The following is a 10,443-nucleotide window of genomic DNA, read 5'->3' as shown; positions in this document are numbered from 1 at the left end:
GGACTGTGGGGTAAGAGCTATCGTGGTGGGGAAGGCCCAGTGAACCCACTGGTACGGGCCCCACCCCGGGCCAAGACAGTGAGTCAAAAGCAATACCGATGCTGGTGAGCATGGCTGGTACGTGGTGGCGGTGGCGGTGGCAAAGACTAGGGACATTATTGGGGACCTATAAATGCAGGGGAGGAGGAGGCAGGAAGATCCGGGTGTGAAGAGAGTAGAGAATGTGTGAAGAATTCCAGGGTTCTCTTCAAGGGGGCTGGGGGTGGGTAGGAAATGACCAGAGGGATGCCAGAGGCTTCCACTGGATGGATGGCTAATGGTTCCTGGGACTGGGTTGGGTACAGGAGATTTTGCGCTGTGCTTCCGTTGTTCGTTTTAGCAAGTCTGAAATGGCACACTGTGCCTTTAAAAGGCTCTGGGAGAAGTGGGAGGGGGCGTGGTCCGCACACAAGCAGGGATGTGGGGGGCTCACTTGAGGAGGGCGGCGGAAGATTCAGAGTGCACCCAATGTCCGCGCTGGGTCACCTTCTCCAGCAGACCGGGAGGAACTGGATCTTTGAGAATCGGCAGGCAAGAGTTGTTCAGACACCACAGGCCTCCCCTGGAGCTCAGCCAGGGTGGGATGCGGGAGGGAGACGTGAGGGCAAGACAGACGGGTATGGACGGTGAAGAGAGGAGGAAGGCACGGCAGGAACAGAGGGCTGCAGTAGGCATGGGTGGCAAGCAAGGGACACTGTCACCCTCGCGGGCCTTATAGAAACCAAAGGAGGACAGGTCTCCAGATGTCAGGACCGCTCAGCGCAGGGAATCCTGGAACCAGTAGTTGCAGGTAAATGGGCGAGATCGCTGGCGCCCTATCGCCACCGCGGCCACCGCCGCTGGTAGGCATTAGCCGGGAGACCTTCAAGACCTTTAAAACACGTCTGGACGCACAGCTATCTATACCTATTCGAGATGTCCTGCTGCGTTTGAACTTACAAATGTGTAACTTGCTGTAACTTGCTATATGCAGTCAGAGGGATGCTGTTGGAATCTGTGACCGAGGCCCCACGCGTCCCTCCAACTGCCGCATTTCAACCTACTGGTCGCAAAGGCCTCGTTGCGTCCATCCTTTCCGCCCTGACGGGCATTGGGACTGTCTCCCGTCGCCCACATCCTTGTGCCTGTGTCCCGATACACTACACGGACCGGCGTGTCTCCGGAAGGTGTACCCGGCGCTAGCCGGGTCATTGGGTGAATGGGAGCTTTTCCACTTTTAAGATTTTCCGCTCAAAGCAAGGCATCTGGAGCGGAGCTGCCCGCTTTGCATCCTGCCGCTCATCGCGACGAGCCAGTGGAACTTGGGCCAGTGGGTGAATCTCTGGGTGCCGGTGCCCTCCCCTGCAAGAGGGCTGTGATACCGGGCACTTCGATCATGCGACGGTGGGGGGATGTGCTTCTGTGTATCCACGGCGCTCAGGAGAGCGCCAGGCACCGAGTCGTGTACGTTTCTTCCCATGGAGTCGGCCGAATCGGCCTCCCACATGGGCGCTTTGTGCGGCAGCCATGCCACGCACACACACCGCCCCCCGACCCCGCCCCCACAGCCGGCACCATTCCCTCCAGCAGAGGGCGAGGCACAAGTTCGCACTAAACGCCCTCCCCTCCCCTCCCCTGGGACTGTTAAGTCTTTGCCTGTTGCCAAGCGGGCGTATGAAAAACGCTTGGCTCCTGCTTTCAGTTCACGTCCCGGGAACCACGACCGTGAAGCGTGCGCGCCGGGCATCGGGGTTCCCGCACCTTTGAATGGACTCGGTGGGGCCGGGGCTGAGCGAGCGGCGTCAACCGCGGCCTGTCCGCCCACGCCCTCCGCCGGTCACGCTCCCCGGGCCCCATGGATCGCCCGCCGTGACGGTCCTCGTCGGAGTGCGACAGCGACCGCGCAGCCCGTAAACACGACCGCGTTTGCTCTCGGGCCCTTCACGACCATCGACTGCGGGGCTCCCGCGCCCTCTTCCCCAGTGGCTTTGGGGGGGTTGGGGTGGGAGGTGGCCAGTCTCGCGCCGGGATAGAAGCCGGCGGGTCCTTTGTGCGCTGGGTGCTTCCCCTCCGTGCAGACGGCTCATCCCCACAACCCCGCCCCCAAATGGCTGCCGTGCCCACCCCACGCCGCCCCGCCTCGAAGATGGGAAACGGGGGCCGAGTGCGGCGACACTGGTCGCAACGCGGGTCCCGGGCCGACAGAGGCAGGACAGGAAGTGATGGGCGCAGAGCCCCGACGACGGACCACCGACCCCCGGGCACACTGCGCCCCGCCGCCGCGCGCTTCCGGGACCAGCGGCCCCGCAGCCGATTGGCTGGGGCCTGGGGGGCGGGCCCCCGAGGGGCGCGCCGGTTGGCGGGCTGCGGGCCAATGAGGAGGCCGCGGCGCGGGCGCCGAGGGCGCGCGCGAAGCCCAAGCCGCGCGGTGTTTGAGGCGAGCTCGTGCGACACCTGCGGTGACCGTGCGCGCCGTCAGAAGGCGCCAGCGTTCCCGTCGCGCGCGGCCGCCCGCTTCCTGCGCCGCCGTGCCCAGGGCGACCGTCGCCCCGGAAGAGCCGCGATGAGCGCCTCCGACGAGGGGTCCGTGTGGGGAGCGGCGCTGAACCCGGACGGCGCGCCGGGCCGCCCCCGATTCCCGTGGAGTGTCGCAGTAGGCCGCGATCGGGGGGCGCCGCGCAGCAGCGAGGGCGAGGGCGCGTTCCCAGACGCCGAGGCCTTCGAGTCCGAGTGGGACCGGATGGAGACGGGCGGGCGGGTGCTCCGCGGCCGCGAAGGCCGGCCGGGCTCCCCGGCCGACGCCGAGGGCCCCACCCTCGGCTACCTGGCCGACGAGGCCACGACGGCGCTGCTGCAGCAGCTGACCGACCGCGAAGCCCTGCGCGTGCGCAGACACCCCTCCCCGGAGAGCCTGGCCACGCGAGTGTCCTCCCTCTGGGTGGACGTGGAGGCAGGCGCGGCGGGCAGAGGCGTGCCGGCCCCGTCCTGGGCGGGGGCGCAGCTGGCGGCCGCCGCCCCGCTCCACCCCTGGCCGCCCCGGGGAGGCCGCGCCTGGGGCTACGCGAAGAGGAGCGCCATGGGCAGGTCGGCGCGCACGGTGAGGCGCCCGCGGGCCCCCGGCGCAGGCCCGATCCGCCGGCCTTCCGACTCCTCCGACTCCTCCGACGAGGTCGCGGAGATGCAGCTGATGAGGGTGCGCATTTGCCGCCGAGAGGCGGGCCGGGCCCGAGGCAGCAGCCCCGAGGCTCCCGGGGACGCAGGCAGACAGCCGTGCTTGCCCCAGGCGCCAGGCCCTTCCCCGGCCTCCGCCGCCGCCCGGGGGCTCGGTTCGCGCGCCGAAAGGCAGGCGGCGGGAGAGCTGGACGCCTCCCCCGAGAAAGTGCCAAGTGCCGTCTGGGGCAAGGCAGGGGGCAGGCCCAGCTACGCGGGTGCCGCGGGCGGCCCGCCCAGGGTCGCCGCGAGGTGGAAGGCGGCGCAGGAGAAGAAACCGGCCGGGGGCGCCACCAGAGTCGCCGTGGGGAGAAGCTTGCCTTCCTGGGGCCAGAGAGCGTCGGCCGCGCCCCCGGAGCCCGCCACCTTCCCCCCCATCGCCGGCGTGCGGCTGCTCAGCAGGGACCAGAAGCACCTGCCGGCCCCCCCGCCGTGGAGCGCCAGGCAGATCAAGCCGTCGGGCGCGGGCCGGAGGCCTGCGGCCTGCAGGGCCCGCGAGTCCGAGCCCGTGGCCGCGGAAGCTGAGGACCCGAGGAGAGAGCCGGCCGCCCAGGACCAAGTGAGTACCGGGCGGCGGCCGTGCTCTCTGCCCACCCTCACCCTGCCCCAGCAGGCACTGCTTTGCCCCCGCGCCGCCCCCGCCCGTCCCTCGGGCAGGGCTCGTCCCGGGTGTCCCCTTCGCCCCTGTCACTAGGAGGCCAGAGCAGGGTGCCCCTGGCGGTGCCATGCCTGAAGAGAGCCAGCACTTGGGGCGTGCGGGCCCCATTTTCCCCGCCGGGCCCATTTCCCACCTCCTCCAGCAGACAGGGCCCGGCTGGAAGCGAGGGCGGTGGCGGCCCGTGGGCATGGCGGCAGGGCTTCAAAATGTGGGCCGCCAGCATCGGGAGTGCAGAGCAGCGGCCTTCCTGATGCCCGCTTCCTGGCAGCACCCCAGTCCTCCTCTGCACCGGGCCCGGTGGCTGACCGCAGGAGAAAGAGGGGACGACGCAGCGGCCTCCGCCTGCCCTCCCGCTTCCCGGCCTCGCCGCAGCCCCTGTGCGCACACGGGTGCACACGGCCGCGTGCGCGCATCCCGCGGGCACGTCCGTGAGAAAGTTTTCGTTTTGATCTCCAACACAGGAGCCAGGGCCGTCCTGCCAGTGCCTGCAGCATGGAGAGCGTGGGGAGCGTGGGGAAAGCAGCGGTGGCGACTTCAGCGCCACAGCCCCCCAAACTCCAGGCCGCGCTGGGCCCAGGGCCGTGAGCCAGGTGGACTGCCTGCCCAGGGGGCCTGCCCCCTCCAGTGAGTCCTGGGCGTTTTTGGGAGTGGTGGGGCGAGGGGCCCTAGAGGGAGGCCTCTGGCTCTAGCTGGGGCCTAGGCTATGGGGGGCGGGTTAAGGGGGGTGGGCCCACTGCCTCTCGCCTCTCCACTGCCCACATAGCTTTTCCCACAGGAAGCGGCCTGTCCACAGGGCTGGCCTCAGGCCGCCTCCTCCTCTGCGTGGGGCTTGTGTGCAGGGGCGGCTTGCTGCCAGCAGAGGGTGGTGCGGCCTCACGTCTGGCCCTGCTAAGGCCCTGCCACCTCCTCCGGAGCTCTGCGAGGCTGCATTTGTTCCTTTGCTCTCAGGTGACCAGGAGCCATTTGGCCATTCCCAAAGCCTGGAAAGGGAGCAGCAGCCACCTCCTGGAGCACCGGGTTGTCCCAGGGTAAGGCTCCTTCGTCTGGTTCCTCGAAACACAGGCCCCGACTGGCCCATGGGACCCGTGTCGGGGTTAAAATGCCACATGCAACCGTCCCCCGCCCTCCGTCGCGCACCCCCTTTCCTGGGAGGAGCCCGTGCCAGCCTAGCCCCAGGGGTGAGGCCTTGTGCAGGAGAGAGGTGGCCCGGGCATGCTAATCCTTTCTCCTCCGGTGTCTGCTGACCTAGTGCATCGAGCTACAGAGAGAAGTAGATGACCTTAAAGAGCAGCTCGGTATGAGGACCCTGGGACGGGGTTGGGACAGGCCCTGGGGGCCTGGTGCTGGGGTGCGGCATGCTGCAGGTGCGGGTGGCCTCGCAGGGACCGATGTCCCCCTGCGGCTGGGAACCAAGCATGCCGGGGACTGGGCCTGAGCCCGGGCCGCAGGGCATGAGCAGCGAGGGTGCGTGCAAAGGGCAATGTGTTCTCTGAGGCACAAGCGCCCTTTGCCCCCGAGAACCGGCCCTGGAGATGTCCTGCTCTCGGGACCTTTAAGGACACCGCGGTTTAGTTCCCTTTAGCTGCTGCTTGCTCTGGCTTCCACGGGCCGTGTATGTGTATGCGTGTGCGCGTGTGTGTTTACGTGCCGAGTCCCGAATGCCTGTGACGTGCCCCGAAGCCTGAGAACTAGGTCTGTCCCGTTGGGATGGCCTTGCCACGTTGAAGTCAGGTGGTGGGCGAGTGAGTCGGACCCAGGGCTCCTTGTGTGGGGCCGGAGGGGTTTCCGGTGGCCGGCCTCGCGGAGGTCGCCCACGGGGACGGCGGCGGTGGGGGTGGCGGGCTTCTCCGTGCCTGAGCCCGCAGGGCCTGCCTCTGCCTCTCTGTTTCAGCAGCCATGCAGTCCCTCGTAGGCAAGTTGGAGGGACTCTGAAGTGAGTGCCACGCACAGCACAGCCCTCTGCACGGGTGGGCCGTGGGAGTGCGTGGGCCCGCCCCGCGGGGGGCTCGTCCCTGACTCTGCTCTGTTTGGCAGGATGAACCCAGCACCTTCGGACCAGCGGGGCAGCTGTGAATGCTGGGAGCCCCGAGCCCCGCCCGCGGGTCACCTCCTGTTCTGCCTCCGCCCGGCCTTCCTCGCCCCTCTTGCCTCCGCCCCAGCTCTGTTCACAGTCGTTTTCAATTAAAGTTTCTCTCTTAGCCTGTGGTCTCTCCTGGAGGATGTGCGGGGAAGAGGGAACGGGGTGGGGTGGGGCCGGGAGCTGCCCCAGTTCGGGCCCTTTCCGAAGTCGGAGTCTCTGGCTCTCCGTGGGCCTCCTCCCTGTGGGCGTCTGGACCAGCCTCTGGCCTCCTCCCTGCGGCCAGGCCACCAGACGTCCCGGGCCTAGGTTCCGCATGCCTGGGTCTGGCCCCGTGGACCTCTCCTCCCTTTCCCCTGCGGGTCATCTCGGTGTTCAGTCCCGATTCCCTGCGTTGTGGGGTGTCTCGCGGTTGCCACCCTCGCCCAGTTTCCTGTCCCCTCTGACAGTAGCCCGAGATCTCCTTCCCGAGCTCCTTCCGGCCCCCCTCCGCTCCCGGGGCTCCCGGCCAGGCCAGCCTGCTTCTCCTTCTGAGCATCCTCAATGTCTCCCAGGGCTGTCCTGAGGCAGCCTTCCCCGCACCTGTGCTTTTGTGGCTGTGAGCACAGTTGAGCTCATCTTCCCCCCTCCCCGGGCCCTGTCCTCTCTGTGGTGTGCTCAGGTCCCTCCTCTGCCCTGGGCCATCAGAGAACTCCCCCGGGACCCCTCGGGTAGGCCTCTGCCTTTGTCCCTCCCGTGGACCCTGGGTCAGCAGTGCGGTGGGTTTCCGTCCTTGGTTTCAGGGTGGGCGCAGACAGAAGTCACAACCCAGGGGGTTGCGGAGCAGAGGCGGAGGGTCGGGGAACGCGCGGAGGGCATGAGGTGGGCAAAGAGCGCGGGTTACTGTCCAGCCCGAAGGTCAGGGACAGGGTCTGTGGTCCTGGCCGCGAACCAGCCATGGGGAAGCGCCTGTCCCCACTCCCGTGGTCGTCCAGCTTTCCTGGCCTTGTCACCCCTCCCGACCTGCCAGCCACTGCCACCCACCCCCGCCGAGGGCTTCACGGCCCTCACTGGACAGGGGCCGGTCGGTAGCTGTGGCGAGGGCAGTTGACAGGTGTCACTGTTCCTGCGCGGTCCCCTTCCAATCCTCTTCGGCCACCCCCGGGACACAGATTTTCCCAGAAAATAGTTTTGAGTCCCCGCCTGGGCTCCCAGCCTGCCTCTTTTGGTCGCACCAGGGTGAGTCTGAACTCCGTTTGAGTCCCGCTCGCTGACGCTGGGGAACGGGGTCCTGTCTTCCTCCGGGACCCAGAGGGACACACAGGCGCTTGATTGGCCTGAGGGATCATTCTGCCAGACTCCGTTCCCAAGAGACTGGCGTGTCAGGTAAGGAACGGGGGTAGCCACAGTGGATGGAACGTGCAAGGGAGGCGTGTGTGCCTGCGCGTGCGTGCGTGCGTGTGCCCTCTGTGTCCGAACTAAACTGACTGAGTGACGTCCCTCAGGGGAAAGATGAGGTCCGGCAAGGAAAGGAAGTAGAGACGCTGGGCACGAACCGACCCGTAAGGGACCGCGCCAGCCAAAGCCGGGGTGGGGGCTGCTCTTTTCTAGAGGACTCGTGAGACTCCTGGCACAGGAGGGGTGACACCCCAGTCGCCAGGCCCCACGGCAGGGCTTCCGGGTGCTCGGCGTCCGAGCTGCCGCGGGTGGCTCCGGGCCCTACTCGGCCGCCCCGTCATGCCTGACCATTCGCGTGTGTGTCGATGGAGCGGGAATGCGGAGGACGGCCGCGGCAGAGTGGCCACGACACGCCTCATCCCGAGGCAGGGCGCTGACGAAGGAGGCCCCCCGCCACGCCCAGGAGCCCACGGGGCACGGGCAAGGAGGGCGCTGTGAAGAGGGTTCGGGGGGAGTGACCGCACCGGGGACATCGGGCAGACGCGGCTCCACCCTGCGTCCATCCGCTCACCCCGTCTCCCTCCCAGCTCTGGCCGTGAGCTCGGGTGGGCCGGCCATCACGCATGGCGCAGGCCGTCAGCACAGCCCTCTGGGCCGGAAAGGACCCGCGAGGGCCTTGTCCTCACACCTCAGGCCGCTGCCTTGACGAGGCGCACTTCACCGCATAGGCTTAGGCATTGTCCCCGACCCTGCGGTCATTTCCTGGCTAGTGACACTGTGTGCTGCTGTCTGGCTTGCTAAGTTGGCCGGCCGGTCGGGGCAGGCAGGAACGCAGCCCTTGGGCCCAGTCCTGCCAGCGTCCCTTACCTCCTCCGAGCACACGACACACTCCTCACAATCCGACCGACTCCTGCACAGCAGTGTGGCTGGAGACTTGAGCACCTCGGCCCCGGGCCCAGCACGTCCCGGCGGTTCTGTGGTGGCTCGCCACGGGGGTGAAGCGCCCACGAGGGAAGGACCTCGGGGCCCCGCGGCAAAGCGGTGGTCAGACCCCCGCCCTGTCTGAGCACCCCTTGGGCCCGCCCCTCGAGCCCCTCTCCATGCTGGCAGACAGGGCTGGCTGACCCAGGGAGGCCTCGGGGCCAGCCTGCCTCGTTCTGCTCCCTGGCCCGTGCCTGGATGCAAACCACCCGCCCCACCAGCACCACCTCGACTAACCCCAACCTATGGCTCTTTCTGGACCCAGAGGGGAGCCCTGGCCCCCAGGGGAGGTGGGGGAGGTGAGCGCTGGAGAGGGAGCTGAGCACAGTGGGGAGCGGCGGTGCCCATTGACGTCCATGTCCAACTTCGCGGAAGCCGATGCCAGGCTGCCTTGCACGACGATCGGGTGCGGCATGAAGGCTGTCGCTGACTCAGGTGGAGAGACTCTCACCCCTGTTTGCCAGGTTGGGCCAGGCCCTCTGGGTAGCCAGGGCGACCATGTGAGCTGTGCCTGCCTGGTTCCGGGGTGCATCGTCTGCGGGGAGCATCGTCTGCATGACTACTGGGCGGGTGATCGCCGCCCCTGTGCTCCTGCGATGTTGAAATCCTGGTGAGGGCCTCTCACGTGAAGGTGCGGAGCGTACCAGTCACTTTGGAAGCCTCCTTTTGCCCCAGGCCAATCACTTGTCCGTCCCTAGTCCTCCTGAGCCCATGGCTCTTTGATCCGTAGCCCTTACGGAGATCGGACAGATCAGTTATATGGGGTCGGCCTTAGGCACGTTTGTGAAACACGGTGTTCATGTTCACCATTTTAGAAAGCGTAAGCGGGAAGCGATCAAGCCACATCCCGCTACCCAGGTAAAGCGAAGCTCCGTTGCACCTGCCTGACGCCTCCCCACACATGTCCCTTTCTGTGAAGGGAGCCACATGGAAAACTACCTGCGGCATGATTCCATCACATGACACTCTTGAGAAAGCCGTCCTATCCCCGCGGAAAACTGGTCGGCGGTTGCCAGGCTCCGAGGGCGGAGGGAGAGCAGGGGTTTAGAGCAGGAAGGAATTTGCGGGGTGGTGAGAAAGTGTTTTCTGTTCCGATCGTGGTGGCGGTTCCCTGACGCTATGCGCTTATCAGGTCAGGTCTCACAGACAGACCTCGTGCGGAAATTTCATCTCAATCGTCTCAACTTTTTGAGACAGTTGTAAAGAGTGCATCGTAAATGGATATTTATGCCCAGCAATTGTTTTTTCTGAGCGCGAGGATCACAGCTTCCTCCCGTACTCTGTTCTCGTGGAATGTTTTACGACCTTCCTTTCTGAAGTTAGATCCAGTTTGTACTCCTGGGATGAGTCCAGATGAGTCGTGGCATCTTATGCACTTCCCTTGTCATATCCTGTAGGAATCTGTTTGCTAACATTCTGCTTCCGATTCTCGTTTCTGTGTGAAGAGCGTGTTTGACCCCCGATTTCCCTCCTCAAACTGTCCTTGACAGGATCTAGTGTGAAGGTTATTCCTGCCTCACGAAATGAATTGAGGAGTGTCCCTCCTTCTCCATTTTTTTAAGAGTTTCTGAGAAGTTGCAAACATTTGTGCCTAGGATGTTTGTCAGAAATCCATGGGGAGGCCTGGAGGAGGTTGTTTGTTTGTTTGTTGTTTGTTGTTTTTGTGAAAAGCATCTTTGGCTATTGGTATATGTGTTTATGGTCATGGAATGACTCAGCCTGGCTCTTTCTTCATGGGCCACTTTTGGCGAGTTATGTTTTTCTAGAGATTGGTCCCCTCTTCCTAAGTTTTCATATTGATTAGAATAAAATGGCCCATAATATCCTCTTCCTCCCAAAATTTTACTTTTGAGAGTGTTTGCCTTACAGATCTTTGCAAATTAATTGCAAGCAACCCCTATATATCCTTCACCTGGATTCACTCGTTACTAACATTTTGACCCATTCCTCCCTCCCTCCTTCCCTCCCTGTCTCTCCCTCTCTGTATTTTTAATTGTTATATTATGTCATTTTAATTATGTGAATGTGAGCTGTTTTACCTTTATTCCTTGTACCTCGTTGAGCATGTGTTTTTCTTTTTCTACCTCTTATTATTAAATTTCAGGTATTACTTTTTTTAAAT

The 10,443-nt window shown here is 64.6% G+C and overlaps 1 protein-coding gene across 1 annotated transcript; it reads left to right on the top strand.

The window, feature by feature from the left end:
- The first annotated feature begins 2,164 nt into the window (after positions 1-2,164).
- LOC118607766 (uncharacterized protein CXorf49 homolog) lies at positions 2,165-5,966 on the top strand. Its single transcript, XM_036226575.1, has 6 exons — positions 2,165-3,787; positions 4,348-4,510; positions 4,835-4,914; positions 5,136-5,181; positions 5,781-5,819; positions 5,921-5,966. The coding sequence occupies exons 1-5, from the start codon at positions 2,165-2,167 to the stop codon at positions 5,816-5,818; spliced, it is 1,950 nt and encodes a 649-aa protein (XP_036082468.1). The 3' UTR covers position 5,819; positions 5,921-5,966.
- The last annotated feature ends 4,477 nt before the right edge of the window (positions 5,967-10,443 follow it).

The sequence above is a fragment of the Rousettus aegyptiacus genome, unplaced genomic scaffold, assembly GCF_014176215.1.
Source record: "Rousettus aegyptiacus isolate mRouAeg1 unplaced genomic scaffold, mRouAeg1.p scaffold_m13_p_9, whole genome shotgun sequence".
Taxonomy (NCBI): Eukaryota; Metazoa; Chordata; class Mammalia; order Chiroptera; family Pteropodidae; genus Rousettus; species Rousettus aegyptiacus.
Note: the sequence above shows the minus strand (reverse complement) of the source record. Positions and strands in the feature narration are given on the sequence as shown.

Bases quoted from the DNA above. Each gene is read 5' to 3' on its own strand.
- LOC118607766 (XM_036226575.1), top strand. From the start codon at position 2,165: ATGGGAAACGGGGGCCGAGTGCGGCGACACTGGTCGCAACGCGGGTCC. The intron at 4,511-4,834 runs GTGAGTCCTGGG...CTTTGCTCTCAG, and splicing joins CAGGGGGCCTGCCCCCTCCA to GTGACCAGGAGCCATTTGGC. The intron at 5,182-5,780 runs GTATGAGGACCC...CTGTTTCAGCAG, and splicing joins TGACCTTAAAGAGCAGCTCG to CCATGCAGTCCCTCGTAGGC.